Source organism: Oncorhynchus clarkii, chromosome 6, assembly GCF_045791955.1.
Source record: "Oncorhynchus clarkii lewisi isolate Uvic-CL-2024 chromosome 6, UVic_Ocla_1.0, whole genome shotgun sequence".
NCBI lineage: Eukaryota > Metazoa > Chordata > Actinopteri > Salmoniformes > Salmonidae > Oncorhynchus > Oncorhynchus clarkii.
In genome coordinates this window covers 71,640,627-71,660,348 of record NC_092152.1, presented here as the reverse complement: position 1 = coordinate 71,660,348, position 19,722 = coordinate 71,640,627, and the positions used below count along the sequence as shown (strand labels likewise).

At 46.9% G+C, this 19,722-nt stretch overlaps 1 protein-coding gene across 32 annotated transcripts in view; it reads right to left on the bottom strand.

The window, feature by feature from the left end:
• Positions 1 to 19,722, bottom strand: part of LOC139411565 (transcription factor SOX-6-like) — a 186,495-nt gene that overhangs the window by 41,703 nt on the left and 125,070 nt on the right. For 16 of the 32 annotated variants that reach the window (XM_071158096.1, XM_071158092.1, XM_071158086.1 and 13 more), the window contains 2 exons: positions 11,387 to 11,507; positions 6,223 to 6,302 (listed from right to left, as the gene is read on the bottom strand). In XM_071158096.1, the coding sequence (XP_071014197.1) occupies positions 6,223 to 6,302; positions 11,387 to 11,507 (201 nt within the window). Of the gene's footprint in view, positions 1 to 6,222; positions 6,303 to 11,386; positions 11,511 to 19,722 lie in introns of all 32 variants that reach the window. The other 16 variants (XM_071158093.1, XM_071158070.1, XM_071158075.1 and 13 more) reach the window with 1 other exon arrangement.

Genomic DNA, 19,722 nt, shown 5'->3' with positions numbered 1-19,722 from the left:
CCTCCTCTCCACACACAGCTAGCACTGCTGCACTGCTCTGGGTTACCTTCAAAGACCACACTCTCTTTTGCTCTCCTCACAAACAGAGAACCAGCTGCTCTCTTTCTCTCTCTCTCTCTCTCTCTCTCTCTCTCTCTCTCTCTCTCTCTCTCTCTCACACACACACACACACACTCTCTCTCTCTCTCTCTCTCTCTCTCTCTCTCTCTCTCTCTCTCTCTCTCTCTCTCTCTCTCTCTCTCACTCTCTCTCTCTCTGTCTGTCTGTCTCAGTTCTTCTCTCTTTAAACTCAAAGTGAAAAGTGCTTCACTTGTTGTTGGTGATGGCAGAGGCCCCAGTCTCTCCACACATCCGGAGTACACATGCATTTGCCTCCAAACAAAAGATAATACCAGGTTTCCTGCTCTCCCTCTCTGTCTGGGAGTCTTTGAGACTCTGAGTCCTCCCTGTCACTCCAGCCGTCTCAGCCACTGAGTGCCCTCCACACGCATCTCTCTCTGCTCAGATCTGGTCTGGTTGTCATTGTAGCACATGGGCTGCTGCTTTTCATGTATTTATGACAGCGAGGCTGGAGCAGGTTTAGCATGGGGCCTGAGTGATACCATTTCCACTGTGATGGATGGTAATTGCAGTGTAAAGTCACCACTCAAGCAATTTAACATCCAATATTTTAAAGCTTAAGGATGTGGCGGCCTGTGTAATTTGGGGAAGAAAAGGAGCAGGAGTGACACACAGAAAGAGCATAAGAAAAGACATGAGAGAAAGAAAGAGGGTAATATACAAAGTAGGAGATGGAGGAGAAAGCAGGGAGATATAGATGAGAGAAAGGGGTAGAGCGAGACTGAGGGGCAGAGAGAGATAGGGAGAAAATGTGAGATTTGACAGAGTGAAAGCGGAGGCTCCTATTTGCTGCTCTCTCTGATCCTCTATAGAGAGGACACAGATGTTCCGCTTTATCCAATGATGATTTCTCTAAAACTGCTTAAACCCCAAAGTCTGGCTCCAATGATAAAAAACAGTCCTGTCTAAAGTTCCCTCCTGTTTATCACCCTGGTAAAAGGGCCCAACAATGTATCAGGCCAAAATCAGCTTTAAGGAAATTGTTTTTCAGAGGGCAATTTCTGGGAGAGGGGATAGCGTACAGACAACAAATTAAGTGCAACTCCAAATAGAAAATTAATTTGTGAAATTTAAGGAAATTCTTCTCTTGTTTTGTCCACTCAATTGAATATAGTGGGTGGCGGGACACATCGGGGGTACAATCTGAGCACAAATTCCCCTGTTAGGTGAGATGTGTCAGTTGTAATCAGGCCAGGACAGTCCAGGATGGAGCCATTGTTTCCTGCTTGTCCTGAGCTCATCCCAGGCCTGAGTGGACCCTAATGAAGAGGGGCACTCGGTCGGAGGGATAGTTTACACCTTCTCTCCTGTGACTCGTAGACGAGGGCCAATCTGTCAGGGAAGCACTGAGTGAAATTGCCCTGTGTACTGAAAATGCCTGGCGACAGCCTCTCCCTGCCAGCCACCATGGCCACGCCATCCCACCCTGTATTGACAAGCAAATTACACTCTCCAACACTCAAACGCACCGACCAAGATTAATTTACATCCATCAGCCCTAAACCTTTGTTACCATGGTTTTTTATGCCTGGAGAGAAAGGGCAGAGAGGAGGGGGATTGAGAGGATCCTCCACGCAGGGCCCAGACTGTTATGACAGTGGAGATTGTGAGCGGGTGCGTGGCCAACATTAAGACTGACAGAGCGGCTAGCATCCCTGACTGGATGGCTGAGCACATTACCGCTGCTGCATTGTGGGAATTAATTCCTCCAATAAGATACTTTTTTAAGGTTCATATATTTCACAATCTAAACTGAGTAAATTGGTGAAAATTATACCTTGCCAGGCTGCTGACAGGGAGAGATATTTTAATTAGAAAGGCATGCTGAGCCAATGCCATGCAGGGGGAGGGTCCTCAGCCCAGGAAGTTGAAGGGGTTGCAGGTGAGGGGGGTTTGCAGAGTCTCAGTGCTTCCTGTCTGGTGATGTGTGAAAACCAAACTTAGTGATATGGTCATTACTGATGATCACACCCAGAACACACACACTTCTGTCTGACTGATCCTCCACAGGATCTCCTCGGCAATTAGCAGCACAGATGCTTTGTTAAAAGATTAGCATGTAGAATAAGAGCCTACACAGACTAGGAGAGACATCAGAAATACACTGCTGGAAAAAACATGATAACCCACTGGGCACAGTCATCAGTTGAACGTCTAGTTTTGATTTACATTTGGTTGAGTTGTCTACTAATGTGAATTCAGTGTGAAATCAACAAAAAATGTCACATTTAGGTTAAAAGTTGGTTGAAAAAAATACCAAATGACCTCATGACTTCTTTCAAATCCAATCAGTTTTCCACATTGATTAAACATCATTTCCCAGTAGAAACTAACATCATAATGTGATGCTTCCTGTACTTACAGGTAAATGCACTGCTCAAATGACAGTAGTTGTCCTCTCACTGACAAGGAGCCACAGTGTAAGCCAGACAACTGCCGGACAAAGAGTCTCTTCATATCCTCTCACCACAAATGACACATCTCCTCTTTGTAGCACTGTTGTTCTTGTTGACTAAAATAACATATTGTCTGCTTCTTTGGTCCTGATGTGACTTGTGTGACACACACAGAGCTCCTGCTGTGTTCTCTCTTGGCGTCTCCCTCTGTTTCACTGGTAGACTTGAGGGAGATGGGCGGCGGAAGCTAACACTATTATCACTATGAGAGGAGAGAGTGAACTTAACTTAATGACTTTCATCTCTGCCTTCATATTCTGTTTTAATCATCCTGTCCCCCAGCGCTTTGTAGAAGAAGTGATAGGAGTCACATGGTTAGCTTGTTGATCCCAGCACTAGAGAAAAGGGCATGTTTGACTTGCCTTGCTGTTTTAAGGGGGACTCTATGCAGGGTAAATAGCAGCCGGCAGCCAGAATATACCACAGGCGGACAGGCTTCAATTAATACGAATGCACCTCTTTTTGTTTACTGAGTTCTCTAAAGGTCAGCCAAGTCATGGTCTTGGAGGCTCTGTTTTCGCCCATTCCCAGGGTTAAATACGTTATCAGAATTAATGGCTGAAGCCCCCTCCTCACCCCAGCCTAACCTTCAGATATGTGGCTAGCCCATCTGACCAAGAACACAACTAGAAATAGACACTCAGTGGGGCAAGACTGTGCTAACCTCAAGCTTTCTCTATGATATGCACACAGAGAGTAACACACACACACACACACACATACTCACAGACACACACACAAGAAGAACATGAGCAGACTCATCCCACACCTTCCACGTTCCTGATTGTTCTTCCCATGGCTGCATGGCTCGCTGCGTGATAAAGCAGGGCTCTCCAGCTCCAACTGCAAGCATTGTTAGAACTTGCCAAGGCTCATTAATGCTGAGAGCGATAAGCTCTGAAGGACAAATTGTGCTCATGTATCAGCAAGAAGAAAAAGTTACAAGACACTTTCCTCTCAGCCTTCCCCTCCTCCCTCCTCCTGGTCCTGTCTCCCTCTGGTTTTGTTTTGTTTCAGTCCTGGCTATCAGAATCCTGGCTATCAGAATCCTGGCTACCAGAATCCTGGCTATCAGAATCCTGGCAATCAGAATCCTGGCTATCAGAATCCTGGCTACCAGAATCCTGGCTATCAGAATCCTGGCTATCAGAATCCTGGCTATCAGAATCCTGGCTACCAGAATCCTGGCTATCAGAATCCTGGCTATCAGAATCCTGGCTATCAGAATCCTGGCTACCAGAATCCTGGCTATCAGAATCCTGACTATCAGAATCCTGGCTATCAGAATCCTGGCTATCAGAATCCTGGCTATCAGAATCCTGGCTATCAGAATCCTGGCTATCAGAATCCTGGCTATCAGAATCCTGGCTATCAGAATCCTGGCTACCAGAATCCTGGCTATCAGAATCCTGGCTACCAGAATCCTGGCTATCAGAATCCTGGCTATCAGAATCCTGGCTATCAGAATCCTGGCTACCAGAATCCTGGCTATCAGAATCCTGGCTATCAGAATCCTGGCTATCAGAATCCTGGCTACCAGAATCCTGGCTATCAGAATCCTGACTATCAGAATCCTGGCTATCAGAATCCTGGCTATCAGAATCCTGGCTATCAGAATCCTGGCTATCAGAATCCTGGCTACCAGAATCCTGGCTATCAGAATCCTGGCTATCAGAATCCTGGCTATCAGAATCCTGGCTACCAGAATCCTGGCTATCAGAATCCTGGCTATCAGAATCCTGGCTATCAGAATCCTGGCTACCAGAATCCTGGCTATCAGAATCCTGACTATCAGAATCCTGGCTATCAGAATCCTGGCTATCAGAATCCTGGCTATCAGAATCCTGGCTATCAGAATCCTGGCTATCAGAATCCTGGCAATCAGAATCCTGGCAATCAGAATCCTGGCTATCAGAGAGCTTAATGTTTAATTGCTATCAACAGCTTATCACTTTTGTTGAAAAAACAGGGGCCACAAAAAGCAAGCACTTGGAGAGTTGTTTTTCTTTCTTTCGCTCTCCTTTCTCCTTTGTTTCAAAGGCAGAACATTAAAGTCTACTGACGATCCTTATTCAAGTAGTTTCAGATAGCCTTAAATATTTATGATTACAGTTTCAAAAGATATCCTCAATCTTCATACTTCACAGAACTGCAAAGGGCGCTTTGATAATTTCTTAAGCAAGCAGGCAGGAGTAATAGCATTAGTGTAATTGTACAGAGGGTTTCGCTGCTTCCCATAGCCATTCTGTGTAGTGGTTATGTAAATAAAACTCAGAGAAAGTAACCTGGGGAATACATATTGTCAATTTGGATAGAATTGCATGCTCGGGCCTGGAGAGGAGCTGGATGGTAATAGTGCTGATAATTATAACGGTAATGACTATGAAGATGGAACCCAGATAATTATCTTTATTAAACAGTATAGCCTGGGGTTAGCCCCTGACCCCAGTTCAGCTCTAACAGCTTCATGTGAACGCCCCTGCAGGGCTTTGGAGCCTATCCCAGCATTCTCTCCTTCTGTTCAGGAATCTCTCTCTCTCTCTCTCTCTCTCTCTCTCTCATGCTCTTTCTCATGCTCTCTCTCATGCTCTCTCCCGCTCTCTCTCATGCTCTCTCTCATCCTCTCTCTCATGCTCTCTCCCGCTCTCTCTCTCATGCTCTCTCTCATGCTCTCTCTCATGCTTTCTCCCGCTCTCTCTCCCGCTCTCTCTCATGCTCTCTCTCATGCTCTCTCTCATGCTCTCACTCATGCTCTCTCCTGCTCTCTCTCATGCTCTCATGCTCTCTCTCCCGCTCTCTCTCATGCTCTCTCTCATGCTCTCTCTCCCGCTCTCTCTCATGCTCTCTCCCGCTCTCTCTTATGCTCTCTCTCATGCTCTCTCTCCCGCTCTCTCTCATGCTCTCTCCCGCTCTCTCTCATGCTCTCTCTCATGCGCTCTCTCCCGCTCTCTCTCATGCTCTCTCTCATGCTCTCTCTCCCGCTCTCTCTCATGCTCTCTCCCGCTCTCTCTCATGCTCTCTCTCATGCTCTCTCTCCCGCTCTCTCTCATGCTCTCTCTCATGCTCTCTCCCGCTCTCTCTCATGCTCTCTCTCCCGCTCTCTCTCATGCTCTCTCTCATGCTCTCATGCTCGCTCTCCCGCTCTCTCTCATGCTCTCTCTCATGCTCTCTCTCCCGCTCTCTCTCATGCTCTCTCCCGCTCTCTCTCATGCTCTCTCTCAGGCTCTCTCCCGCTCCCGGTCTCCCGATTACATTTAGACTGCACACCCCTCTGTCTGCACACAACACATACTGCTTTAGGTCATACAGTGTAATGCAGGAACATCAGAGGTCTGTATTTAACTTTCCTAATACAGTAAACAGTCTCTGTCTGATAGATTCTACAGGAGGTGATTAAGGTAACTGGAGTGATTTGAATTCCCTCTAATAACTATTATCATCCTAACTCCCATCTCTGGTGGAGCTATGGGGTTAAATCCTCTATAAAACAGGGTAAACTGCATGTGTAAGGTGATAAGCTTGTAGGAGCTAGGGCCTCCAGGATTATTTAGTGTGCAGCTCACTACTTAGCATACAGCTGCTTAGCCGTTTTTCTGCCCTGGGCTTGGCAGGCGTCCTGAGCAGCATTCTTTGTGGTAGCACATACCTGAAGCTGGAGGGGGCTGAGTCCTGACGCTGCCGCAGCTGCCATTGTGGATGGAATGAACTGCACCGGGTAGTTGTCACCTGTCGGGGGGAGAGAACAATGTGCACAGGTTGAGACAATGAGCTAAGGGAGCCGGGCCCACAGCGGCCAGGCATGTGCCAACACAGTCCCTGGGACCTCTTCTCCCTCTCCTCTCCTCCTCTGGGCCCTTGGCTACCGGCCCAAACATCTGCACCAACAAAAGGCTCAGCTGGGCCGACTGGAGCAGCATTACTCAGGAACGAATCCCTCCTCACCACCCCCCTCCTCACTAACCACCTCCTCACCACCCCCCTCCTCACTAACCCCCTCCCCACCACCCCCCTCCTCAAACTCCCACTCCCTGCTCTCCATCTCCACGCTGGAAACCAACAGGCACTATGAAAGGTGTGTGTGTGTGTGTTAAATATCTGGGTGATTATAAGTGATTACACAGAGGAAGTGGCGTGTTCTCTCAGGCATTTGTAGGCATGCCCTGCTATTGTTTGACACAACATTGTTTGTTTGGCAGTGAGAGTTTTGGCAGACAAGAGGGAACAGTGATTTAAGAAACTAGTTTGAACAAGTGTGTTGTTACAATAACACGGTTAACAAATAACATTCTTATCTTGGTATCACAACAATCTAAACAGTATGAACGACTCTTTTTATATCATTTTTATTTGATTGATTTACAGTGCCTTTGAAAGACAGGTATGAAGTAGGTGGAGTCTATATGATTGATGTTGTGGGAGCGTTGAGTGTGTCACTCAGTACCAGAAGCCTTTACACTCAGCCCAGTGTGTTCAGACAGACAGACAGACAGACAGACAGACAGACAGACAGACAGACAGACAGACAGACAGACAGAACAACCCCAGTGAGACGGGCCAGGCCAGTAGTGTAGCCTACTGGCGTGAGGGGAGCGGAGAGGGGAGGGGAGCGGAGAGGGGAGGGGAGTGGAGGGGGGTTGACTGAAGCATGCGTACTGAGGGGGAATTGGCCCTAGTTCAGACCCCACTTCCGCCTGTCACTTCATATGAAGCCATTAAGCCACAGGCATGAGGGTACATGTCTGTACTTTTGAGGAAGACACATTTCAGTTGAATGCATTCAGTTGTACTGACTAGGTATCCCCCTTCCCCTTTTTCTTCCTTCACCCTCACTTCGCAATCGTGTACAGCACAGCACATTGTGATACAGCCAGGAAATTCAATCCCCATTTAAGGCAGGGACAAATAAAATCCGGCCAGTGAAGTGATTTCAAATTGTCTTATAGGAGGGGTGCGGTGTGGGTCGTTACTACCCGCATGGCCTACCTGCATGAGTATGCCATCCCTCTCTCTGTGCAGAGGAGGAGGAGTGGGGGAGTTCTGCGTGACTTCGGGGGGGGCTAAATGACAAGTAATGTGAAACCAGGGAGGAAGTCATGTGAAACCAGGGAGGGGTCAGCTGCCAAGAGAGGACACCCCCGGCACTGTACTGGGGGCTCTGGAGGGGGGTCTCGGGGGGTCTAGAGGGTCCAGGGTGGTATGCAGACTCCAGTAGACTGGGTGTGCTGCCAGCCTGGTGTCAGTAATGAAAGAGAATCAGGGTTTTAAAGTGTGCTGCTGTCTTGAGGACGGCTGATCCCATGGTCAGGCCTGGGTGATGGATCTCTAGGAGGGTTAAACAGGGGGGGGGGGGCAGATGATGCCATGGCTGTGTCAGAGCTGGGGACATAACTCTGGCACGCTATGGATCGGGTGTTTGTTGTCACTCCTGGAACTGCTGAGGGATTAGATGGATGGATTCCCTTCATCATGACAAGTCGGCTGCCGGAGCCCTGATGCAGCACAGTGACCACTGTGATACAAACAGGATCTCTCATCCACAGTGAACCAAACTCAAGGGTGATTTATGTCCTGTCAGAGCTTACATACAGAGGGTCCTCCATAGGAATTAACCAGTAATTTACCTCTGATATGGCCGGTACTACCAACAAGACCAGTATCAAAGACATTCCCTGTCCAACAAGACAGATGGGGCCAACGAGCAGCTAGCTGTTCAACATCATAATGCTATAGAGAAAGAGAAAGCAGAGACAGACAGGAGCTGCTGAATGATGTTTAAAGGTCTGTGATGGTAATGGTGGAGAGAGAGGTTCATCTCATCCTGCATTCCTTTCTCAGCCAGGTGTCATGCTGAAAAACGGGCCCAATTAAGTGGAGTTGTGTGGGACTGAACGGCATTGGGCCCTGACCCTCTAAATCGGTGAGCACCCTCATATCTAGTGCAGGGCCCTCCAGCTGCCTGGAGCCTGGGCTTGAGGACACCACAGCCTGAGAGCCTGGGCTGAACACTAATGAAAAGGAGTGGGTAGGACCATAGAGCAGGGCCTGATGCAGGAGAATGGAAAAGCCTCTCTGAGCTCTTCACAACTGGGCACCTGATGCCAAGGGCAATGTAAAATATTCTGTCAGAATACTAGAGTTCTTTGAAAACAAGTGGCTCTGGAATGATTGCTCAATTACTAACTCTATGCCCTCTTTCACTTTCTCTGTTTGAAGTGCTAACAATGTCTCTATCCAGCTAAACAAGGCGGTGAGAAAGTTGGTGCTGAACAACAATAGAAGTCCTAACACGTGTGAGCATGAATGGCTGACACAAATTCCATGGAGCTCTAATGCAGCCACTGTATTCAGTCACAAGAGGGACAAGCCAGTCGGTTATTGTGCGGCGGCAGAAACAGAAATGTAGCAGCAGTCATTCCAGCTGGATGTCTGTGTGTCCTCATCATAGCATAGGGACCCAATGACCATGGAGTCATTCTGCAGGACCATTAGACTACTATCAGAGTGAATGTCTCTGTGTCCATGCAAACAGAGCGAGCTGGCGTCTATTTGTTTAAAGGATGACCTGTGTCTCTGCTCTGCCATGCAACGTCAGGGCCATTGAGCACAGTGTGCAGACGGAGAGATGGCACGATGCTACGACGCTGGCAATAGTTCTGTCGTCGTGGCAACACCGCGGGGTCGAGGTCATAAGCAGTGGTCCCTGGGAGGGTCTGTCTTATAAAGATGACATCAGATTAGTGTGCCCTAGCGTGGAAGCGAACGCTTGGCCACTTCCCTAGTCTTCATGGAGGGTGGACACAGCAGCATCCTCTGATCTAGCAGATGGGTCATAAGGTAGGATCTTGCGTTGGGGGTTGAGGATAGTAGAGACGTTAAGCTACTTCAGTTGATCATGGTAGTCATTGGTCGTCATTTTCAGACCTTTTTTCCTTTTCTTTATGAATAACTCATGAATAATTCAGGGCTTGTGTGTACACATGGCGACCCATGCATGCCGTGAGTCCATAATACCTTCTGGTATTTGTACTAAAACATTTTCCATGTCAAATGTATTAAAGAAATCGGCAGGCAAAAGAATCCCCTCAGGCGCTGTGTTCCAGCTGTCATGCCTCTGTAGTTCCAAAATAGCTGACTATTTTTTTCATCCTGTGGCTTTATGGTAAATGTATTAGCTGCACTACCACACCTTTTAATGTTCTGCTATTTACCTGCTGACTAGACTAGCCAATCTTACTCCACCCCCTCTGACTTCCTCCAAGTCCTGGAGTTACCTCAATGTTGTGACACGAGGCTAACAACAAATGTATTTCTGAGAGCATTCAGGAGAGACAAAAAGAGGCCTGGACTTTCCCTCCCCCCAGGTCGGTCGGGGAGATGAGAAAACCGTTGCATGTGCAATTTTACTTTACTTCCATCCGATAGTCAATGTTCAGCAAGAATTCAACTGGAATACCCAGCCATAGAGCTAAGGAGAGAGGATGTGTGGCTGAGTCCACTCCAGGTCAAGGATCTGCCTGAATATTTAATTATAGAAGCCCAGAGTGGCACATCTTTAATTATCAGCAACAATGAGCAGGGAGTCAAACAACAAGTCGTAGCAATTTCCCACAAATTTGTTTTGGGATTTGGAATGTGTTGCGTGTGGAGCCATTCTCTTTCTCCGTTCGTCACACAAAGGGAGAGGGAGGCAAGCTGCTACAGGCAAGGGGAGCAGAGGCACCTCCGGGAGGGGGCCTTCACCCTTCAACCCCACAGGACAAATTACTGTATGCCTGGGAGACACTGGCCCTCCTCTTCCTCCTCTCAATTTGACACCTTAACCCTGACTCTTCTCATCTCTTCTTTCTCCTACTGTCTGTCTGTCTGTCTGTCTGTCTGTCTGTCTGTCTGTCTGTCTGTCTGTCTGTCTGTCTGTCTGTCTGTCTGTCTGTCTGTCTGTCTGTCTGTCTGTCTGTCTGTCTGTCTGTCTGTCTGTCTCTCTCTCTCTCTCTCTCTCTTTCTCTCTCTCTCTCTCTCTCTGTCTCTGGATGAGTGACATGTGTCAGCTCATCTCCATAAAGAGATACAGAAGGATACAGAATACTATCTCAGAATAGTATGTCTGGACATTAATACGGTCCTGTTTCTGGTGCTCACATTCCACAATATCACATTCCACAATATGCAGTATGTTTAAATTGACATCTAAGCTGTACATAATCCTTTGAGTGATTGATGAGTACAGTGAGAGAGTGAGGGGGTCAGTGAGTACCTAGGTAGAGTACTGTGTTTCTGCAGCAGCCAGTTCCCTCAGCATAGTGATTACAGCCAGAGAAGTCAAGACACTTTCATGTTGAAAAGCTGTTTACATTCCACTGCTCCTTTACTCATATCTATTGTTGAACAGGCATGCTGCCTTGGAGTTGAACACAGAACCCTCCCCAAGGCTTGGCTCCATTTACAAGGTGACATAGAGTACTGTACGTCATCTGCCTTGGCCTTACTGACTACACTTTTATTTGATGCCGTGTGGAGACTGGAATATGTGTATTGTACGGATCCTATGATAACTAGGGCAGTGAAAATTAACATTACTGACATAAAATACATTGCAAGTAAATGTATGCAATATATAACCATAATAAATATGTGGGATAGAATATATTGGGAAAGGCCCTTCATCAATGTCAGAAGATGACCCATGCTGTCAAAATTAACCTGTGTCTGTGAGGAGGAGAACTGCATGTACATAACATTGAGAAGTAGACAGAGAACAGGACAAACAGAGACACAGGAAGAAACAACAGAGAGAGAGAACGAGAGGAGCATACCTGGCTTGTAAGAGATTCCCGGTGGGAAGAGAAAGCCCTGCTGGGCTGCGGCGGCTGCTGCCAGGGTGCGCTGGTCGTGTGGAAAAATGGGAATCATGAGCGGAGGCATGTGACCCTGGACCTGCTGAACAGAGAGAGAAGCTGAGATCAGAGAGAGGCCTAGCTGAGCTGCAGACACAGAGCAGCACACTGAGGCAGGCAGGCAGGGGGAGAGGAGAGGGGAGCACAGAGCAGATCACAGCCTGGCCTAACACGTCCTGACAGGGGGCTCTGCGGCTCTGACGGCCCTCGTGTGCTCACACAATACCTGGCCCGGCCGCGTCTGTTCCTAATCCCTCCAACACTATTTCACATAGGAACATCAAAGGACCCTACTGCACGCGCATTGTCCCCCCCCCCCCCCCCCCCCCCCCCCCCCCCCCTCCCAAAGGACGGGAATTGAGGTTACATTATGTATTTGAGCACCTGTAGAGGGCTGTGTGGCTGTATGGTGTGTGAACGGCGTGTGTACGGTGAGTGGGATGACCGATGGTGACAGATACAGACTGGTATGGGAATGAATCAACAAAATGTCCTCAGTCTGGTCGCTGTAGTGTCGGTGGTGTGGTGAGATGGGAGGTGGAACCATAACGCTTTATACAGACATGTACAAACAGACAGGGACACCCTCACACAAACAACCTGCCACCCTGACTGACAGGGGAAGATGAGCTCAGATATACAGCCTCTATCTCATACTTTTGGAGGATCATTTATACAGACGATAAAAGCCCAGGCGATCCGGTAATTTACAGCAACCGGCTTTCAGCCGCTGTCTGTTTGTGATATCTCATCTTAACGTCCAGAGCCATGCCCTGCCCCCCACATATCCTACACGGCTCCTCAAACTGTCTAAACTGTTTCAGTCTAACATTATTAACCTTCACTGTCCACGCTGAAGCTGACTGTCCTGTTCTGACTCTCTACAGCAAGAGGATAAATATGTGCTCTCGCTGTGTGTGTGTGTGTGTGTGTGTGTGTGTGTGTGTGTGTGTGTGTGTGTGTGTGTGTGTGTGTGTGTGTGTGTGTGTGTGTGTGTGTTTGTTTGTATAAGTGTTTTTGTGTGTGTAAGTCTGTTTGTTTGTGTAAGTGTTTTTGTGTGTGTGTGTGTATTGTTAATGTCTCTTAGAGGCAGTGAATTGTGTGGGGAGTTTCAGAATGAGACACATGCTGAGAGCTGAAGCAGACCCCAATCTGACTGTGATCCTCTGCTTCCTGCCTGCCGGTGATAGGGTGCAGCCAGGCTGTGTTGGGCCTGCGAGGGTTAATCTAGCACCGGGCCAGCCCACCTCAGGGGAACCCGCCTGGAAAACGGGTTAATAAAGGTCAGCCCCCAAAATAAACACTTTACAGAATGTTTCTCCATTCATCCCTCTTTAAAATCAACTTGCAATAAAACGGGTCTGGGTGCAATTACTCCCGCAGCATTGGGGCATGAAATCAACCTGCTTTGAGCAACGACTTTTCCCCCACGTTCTAGCTGAGGTCTGCTTATGATCTCTGTCTGCTCCCCCTGTGTGCCCTGATCTGGTGCAGCAGGGCCCGTTCCCCTCCGCTATATGTCCTTAGGACCACTCTATCGATCTGGCCAGAGGTGCAGAGGTAGACTGAAAACTAAATAAATAACACTTTCTGTCTACGGAGCTTTTCAACAAAGTGCAAGTATAGAAAGTACATTAGAAAAGGAATAGAGAAGCATGTCATTTCCTTTTTTCTTTCCTGTAATCTGAAAAGTATTTCTGTAAAATGTGCTGCGGCTGGAGAAAAGTCAATAACCTGGGAGACTGGTGGAAATGACCTTAAATAAAATGTATTTTTTTTGTGGAATTGGTGTTCCAGGTTTCTAGGCAGAGGGGATGAAAGATGGCCCTTGGCCCCGCATGTATAGAACATATGGAAAAATGAAAATAATGAATGTCCCAACATGAGTTAGAGCCAGCGACAGGTGAACAGGTACACTGGGGAACAGGGCCTGCCCTGTGTTGGAGTGTTCGTTCTATAAAACCAGATGAAGTAAGTACTGCACTCACAGTGCAGAGAAAGACTCTCTCCCTCCCGGTAATGTCAGTCTACCCCCAGGAAGGTTATTAAGGTTAGTCACAAACATAATTGCAATTAACCTTACTCGCACTAAACTAACAAAACGAATCAGGCTAAAGCCAGGGTGTTACACTGAAACAGCTGCTCCAAATGTGGAGCGTAAGTATTATTGTAATAAGCTGAATACACTGAGCTTCATAGATTCAACACATTTAATCATAATTCTATTACTCCATAGCTATTTATCGCTGATAAATATTTATCTTAACTATTCCCTGTCATCATTGTTTCAAAAAGTAATATCATCAGTTTAGTTGTCTAATGAAATCACACGTTTGTGTTTAGGCATGTCGACACTAATTACTGTAGAGATCACTCTAGGAGCAGAAGGAGATTCTGTTCAGATATGCCAGATAATTGGAATCTGAGTGAAAATCTATATATCAAGAAAGTACAGTGTCAATCAGACAATAGCTAAACTCATCAAATATCCTGAATGTTGCCTACAAACAAAGCTGTAAATGAAAAGGGAAATCTCTCCAGTGACAGCACTGTGTTTTTATTGAATAGATATCACAATAAAGAGATTTACCCAGGCGAGAGGAAATATGAATATGTATCGGGGAAAATAAGTGCATTGGGTTTGAATGTTTGTGATTTACAGTAATGAGCACTGTGCATTAAACTTTCATTTACTCTGCTAATGTCAGAGAAAGGGAAATCAAATCTGGAGAAGCTTCAAAGTGCCAGCTAATAGTGGAAGTCTAGCCTTCAGCCTGTCAATTAACACATGGCACGGTAGTTCAGAAGACAATGCATTTATCAATTTACACACTATCACTCTCATTTTCCATTGACTGGAAACAACCGTCAAAAAAGCATCAGAAGAATGGCAGTTATGAGGATACGTTGTTGATAAATGACAGATCAGCTCCCAGACAAAATACCATTTCAGTGTGTGAATTTGTGTCTGTGTGTGTGTGTGTGTGTGTGTGTGTGTCAGTTTCTCCACACTTTGTGGCAACACCCAGACCCTGAAAGAGTTACCCTCAAGATCATCAGCCTATCGGCTGGGACCTCAAACTATTCCTATTGCCAGGAGGAGGATGAGGAGCCTGATGGAATGAAGTGGAGCAGATGTGAGCAGAGCACTTGGGCCGCGTCCTCCCCACTCATTGTTACACTGGCACTGTTCCCTCTTTGTCTTAGCACTGCTAAGCACTGGATAATACCATTTCACGCCATCTGCCCCAACACTTCATTAAAGATACATGAATGGGCTATCTTATGAGGAACAGGTGCTATTGTTAGTCCCAGAAGACTCAGCACTGAGGATCGGACTCTGAATACTTGAGGAAGAGCATCTGTAGTGATCAGTCAGACAGATAGTTGGCTGGGGCTGCTCCCTCTGCCAGCACACGCACCAACAGAGGTTTCCAGGGGTGAGAGAGGCCTCTCAACCGCCTTGCAACATGTATCATCAATTCAGATGACCTGATGAAGTCTGTACCAGTCCAGAGTGCAATCTGTTTCGCTCTCAACGATGTGCTGGCATAATGAGAAATGGCACTAACTCTCAGTTTTAATTAGATTTAACACTGTGAACAATATTTTAAATAAATAGAATAAAAAAAGAACTCAAATATATCTGTGAATATAATAAAAGACTGAATCAATGTCATTAGTGGAAGAATTGACATCAGCACTACAGTGTTGTAATGGTTTACAGCAGCAGCTAATCCTGGGGTCAGCCAGTGCAGAGAGCAGAGCCAGCCAAAGGCCTGGGATTGACCATGGTCAGATTACCATTACACTCACTCAGAGTAAGAGACAGGGCAGACATGAGAGAGAGCACTGGTCTTCTCTCCTGTCACACACACACTGACAGACACACACAGACACACACACACACACACACACACACCCACAGACAGACACACACACACACACACACACACACACACACACACACACACACACACACACACACACACACACACACATACACACACACACACACAGACAAACATGCGCATGCAAACAAACACGCGCATGCAAACAAACACATACAGGTGCAAATGGAGATGTACAAGCCATTACTGTGCTCAATAGGGCCCCTGTCAGCACCTATGCTCCTCACTGTCTGGAGCGGTCTTTAAACAGGGCCCAGGAGACACCCTGCAGCACTACCGACCCAGCCCAGCAGGCCCTCCCGCACCCCCAAACACTAACACAGTCTGATCCTCACCAAGCGTCACTGGGATCTTGTCCTCTTTTAAAAGAGGAGGGGAGTTGTTTTAACATGTCCAAATTCCCTCAATGTTGACAAGATGAGACAGAAGACAGAAAAGGAAAGGAAAAAAAGTGTGATTTTGTCTCAGATTTTGTCTCATTTTGTCTTAAAAGTTTGGAGCTGCTGAGAAGCACAGTGGGAGTCTCAGGTGAAATGTCTAAGCGGTAGCTGACTGACACCCTCCGACGTGCTACCCAGATGTGTTTGGAGGAATATCAGACCTGTATGTGAGGTTTCATCTTTATTCATTTGAGAGAGAGTCACCCAGAGTGTATCAGTCTACTAACATGACTTTGTGCAGTGTTACATTATAAAACTAAATAGTCAATTAGGCAAAACATTTGCTAGACGTTCTGCCACAGCTCCAGCAACCCCACTTTTCTCATCTTACCTGAGGAGTTAGAAAATACATTGGGTTGATATAATTTGACCCAGAGAGGATTGGCTCCAGCTGTTACTGTAAGTGCTGATAGTTGACACGGAGTTACCCCCCTACTCTCTACTGAGTCACACACCAAACGCCTGAGAGTGGAAAGCACCTTAGGAACTCCATCTGAAGGTAAAGCGATCTACAGGAAGCTGGTAGCCCTGGCTTCATCCCCACAGAAAGCACAGTAACTGACACCAGACGGCCATGTGAACTCAACACCCGGCCTGGTTCTGTGCTACTGTGCTGCTGCTACGGAGAGAGAGAGAGAAAGAGAGAGAGAGAGAGAGAGAGAGCTGGGCGAGTGCTTTCTGGAGCACAACCAGGAGGAAAATCACTGAATGGAACCACTCATGTGCTCTAGAGTCTGTGCATTACTTTGTTCTAGAGAGGTCAATTCATAAAACAATCCCAGAGATCCCCAAGCACACATTACTCCCACATCACAGGTCATTTATCAGTTAACCGCACTCCTCCAGTGTGACCGCACTACAGCTTTACGCACTAATCCAACACAGGCTCTGACACACACAGAGGCACGGGCACACATACATGTACACACACACAGGCACATGCACACTCACAAAGACAGAATGTGACAGCACAAAAGGTTGCGCGCACACACACACACCCACACACAGTCCAGTGTAGTTGTGTTATCAGAGTCCCAGACATTGTGCTCTGTTTGGTGTGTGATGGTAATCAGGCCAGTGGATCGATAGCGCTGAGCCAGACTTTGATCCCTCAGCCTTGTGGCTAGCTGGTATTAAGGCCAGGTCTCCACCTCCCTCCCCAAAACCTCCCTCCTCTCCACCTGCCTCCCAGACTAGAGAACATTGTTCCCTCTGAAATGTGATCCCAATCTACTACAGAGGTCCAGGTCAGCAACAAAAGGTCGTTGTCCTGGACATGACTGTGACCCGTCTCCCCCTCCCTCGGACCCTGAGACCTAACATTTAGCCAGCAGGTAAAAGATTAACATCGTCCGCCAAAGGACACAAGTCATTCTCTATTCTGCTGGAGAGGCGTCTGAGCAAGAGCCTGACTGATAATACGCTACGCTACGCCGCTGCTCTTTGACAACAGGGACTGTCTGGAGGGTAGGGGAGGGGCGTAGTGTCCACTCTCCCTCCAGTCTATCTGCAGCAGAGAGCAGGATAAGGTGCAAAGGAATCCGACACTGGGGTGAGGCCGGGCCGTCTGGGGAATAACCAATAGATGACTTCTTGTTCCACTAATTCCTTACACAGTAAAACAAGCTCTCTTGGAATGGAGCCATTCCAATATGTCTATATTAAGTCTGCTGCTGTTAAAAAGCAGGGCAGACAGCACCCTCCAGCCCAGCCCCCTCCCTCCCCCTGACTGCCCCTGGTTCCAGGCTGGCTCAAGAACTCTGCACTGACTGGAGGCTGCTGTACTCTCCTGTACTGTATGCCACACTGCCACACTGGAAACCATACAGTATGTCAGTACACTGAAGGTTATACCTAAACAATTATAGGACATTTAGAAGTGTGATGTTTAGGTTATGATAGAACAAGTCCTATGAAACTTTCCAATCATGATGCTGAAGATAAGAATAGAATATGATGAAACATACCAGTATGTTGGTGAATATTACTGATGTTCAGTAAATTGGTTAAAGCATTAACATGTTAAGAGTACAAAGCAGAAAAATGAAGCTACTCCCCTGAGAATAGACGTGCTCAATGTAGATTCAACAGAAATTGTGTACTTAATGCAAATTCTTGAGTCTCAAATACCTTCAATGTAATTTAAGTGTGTAAATATTTAAAGTAATTTGATTTGTATTGAATGTAAAATATCAAAGATATGCCTTGGGGTTGAAATGTTATGTAGGGTACAAAAGCTGCTTTCATGATACTCTCTCTCTCGCACACAGAGGTGAGGACACACAGACACACACACACACACACACACACACACACACACACACACACGTACACACCCACACTATCCCCTCTCCCAAATAAATGTCATATTATTCCAGAACCACATTCTTACATTACTACCACCTCTATAATGTTACATTTCCAGAAAACATGAGATCTGTGTGGATGTTTTTTGTTAGGCACACAATGAAATAGAAGTGAAAAAATCCTATTCTGGCATGGTCTGGTCATGAAATTCAAAAGGTTTGCAGTAAACTGCTCAAATCCATGGGGACTCCCTCAAACAGCATGGATAATGACAGGAAAGATGCAAACAGACATAAACAAACCCACAAGTGAGTCTGGGCCTGGCATCATTATCCTGCGTATACATCCCACCTCTATGGGATTGGGAATAAGCAGAATGCCTCTGACCCTCACTGCAGGGGGGCGGGTGGAGTTGTAAAAGAGGTCGGACACGGCCTAGTCAGAGAGCCCACCATAACCATGGTGAACAGGCTGGGGGGATGTGAGGAATAGAAGGGTATGAACATGTGAAGCATAGGAGAAAATGTGAAAAACTATTGGCATATGCCTGTGAAATCCTCCAATCCCTCAACATACTGTTAGGAAAAAGGCCAATCTCTGAGGGGCAGGAAAACACATGCTCTCCACATAGCATTTTATACTGAATTATTTCTCTTCTGATACTTCCATGTGTAAATCATCCCTTATAAAAATATACTTCTGATGTACAGACATTTTTCTGACATTTTCTCATGTAATTTGGGTTTATTTAAAAACAAAATATGATGTATATTTTATTTCAAACATCTACTGTTTCTGTGAAGATAAAAGAACACAAAACAATTCTAACAACCTCACTATTGTTGAGACTGGGTGGGAGACTGAGCGGGAGTCTGGAGTGAGTTAATAAGAGACTGCAGTGTGTCTGGTGGTGGGACAGAGAGCTGGCTGGCTGGCGTTGGACCACCCCTAATCTAATAATGGCATTGTCCACACCGCGGTTGGCTGGCCTCTGGGCTGGAGGCTGGTCAGGAGGGGGCTGGAGTAGCAGGGGAGGACTTCCCCTTCTTCCTGTCCTCTCCTCTGCTCCCTCCACTCTGCACATAGACTGAGCCTCTGTCTTCACAATTGCCTCCCAGCTGCTGGGGCTTGGGAAAACAACAGAGTGGGCTCTGTTGTCCGGCAGAAAGCACGATTGTTACGAGGGACCACTTTATTACAGGCATATGAGTGTGCTGAGACTTTAAAACGCGCTCAAATGTCATGTGCACACCGAGTGACGGGCAAGAATAATTCTGGAGAAAAAAATACCTAAAAAAACCAAACAATTCTGTGTCTGAATAACGGTGCAGGACAGAACGGGCCATTCATTGTGTTCCATAGGGAATGCTTGGACTCTCCTCCGCCCAAAAACAAAAAGGTTCTTTTTTTGCTGCCATGGGCTGAATGCTTTGCTTTGCCACCCCGGCCCTAAGAAAACACGGGCCCCCTTTCTCCCTGCCGGCTGGCCGCACACACTAGATCCTATTAATGCAGCCCTCTCCCTGTGAGTGTGCCCACTGTGGAGGCCGAGGGCCGCGCAGAGCCAACGCAAAGACAAAACAGTTTGCTCAACATT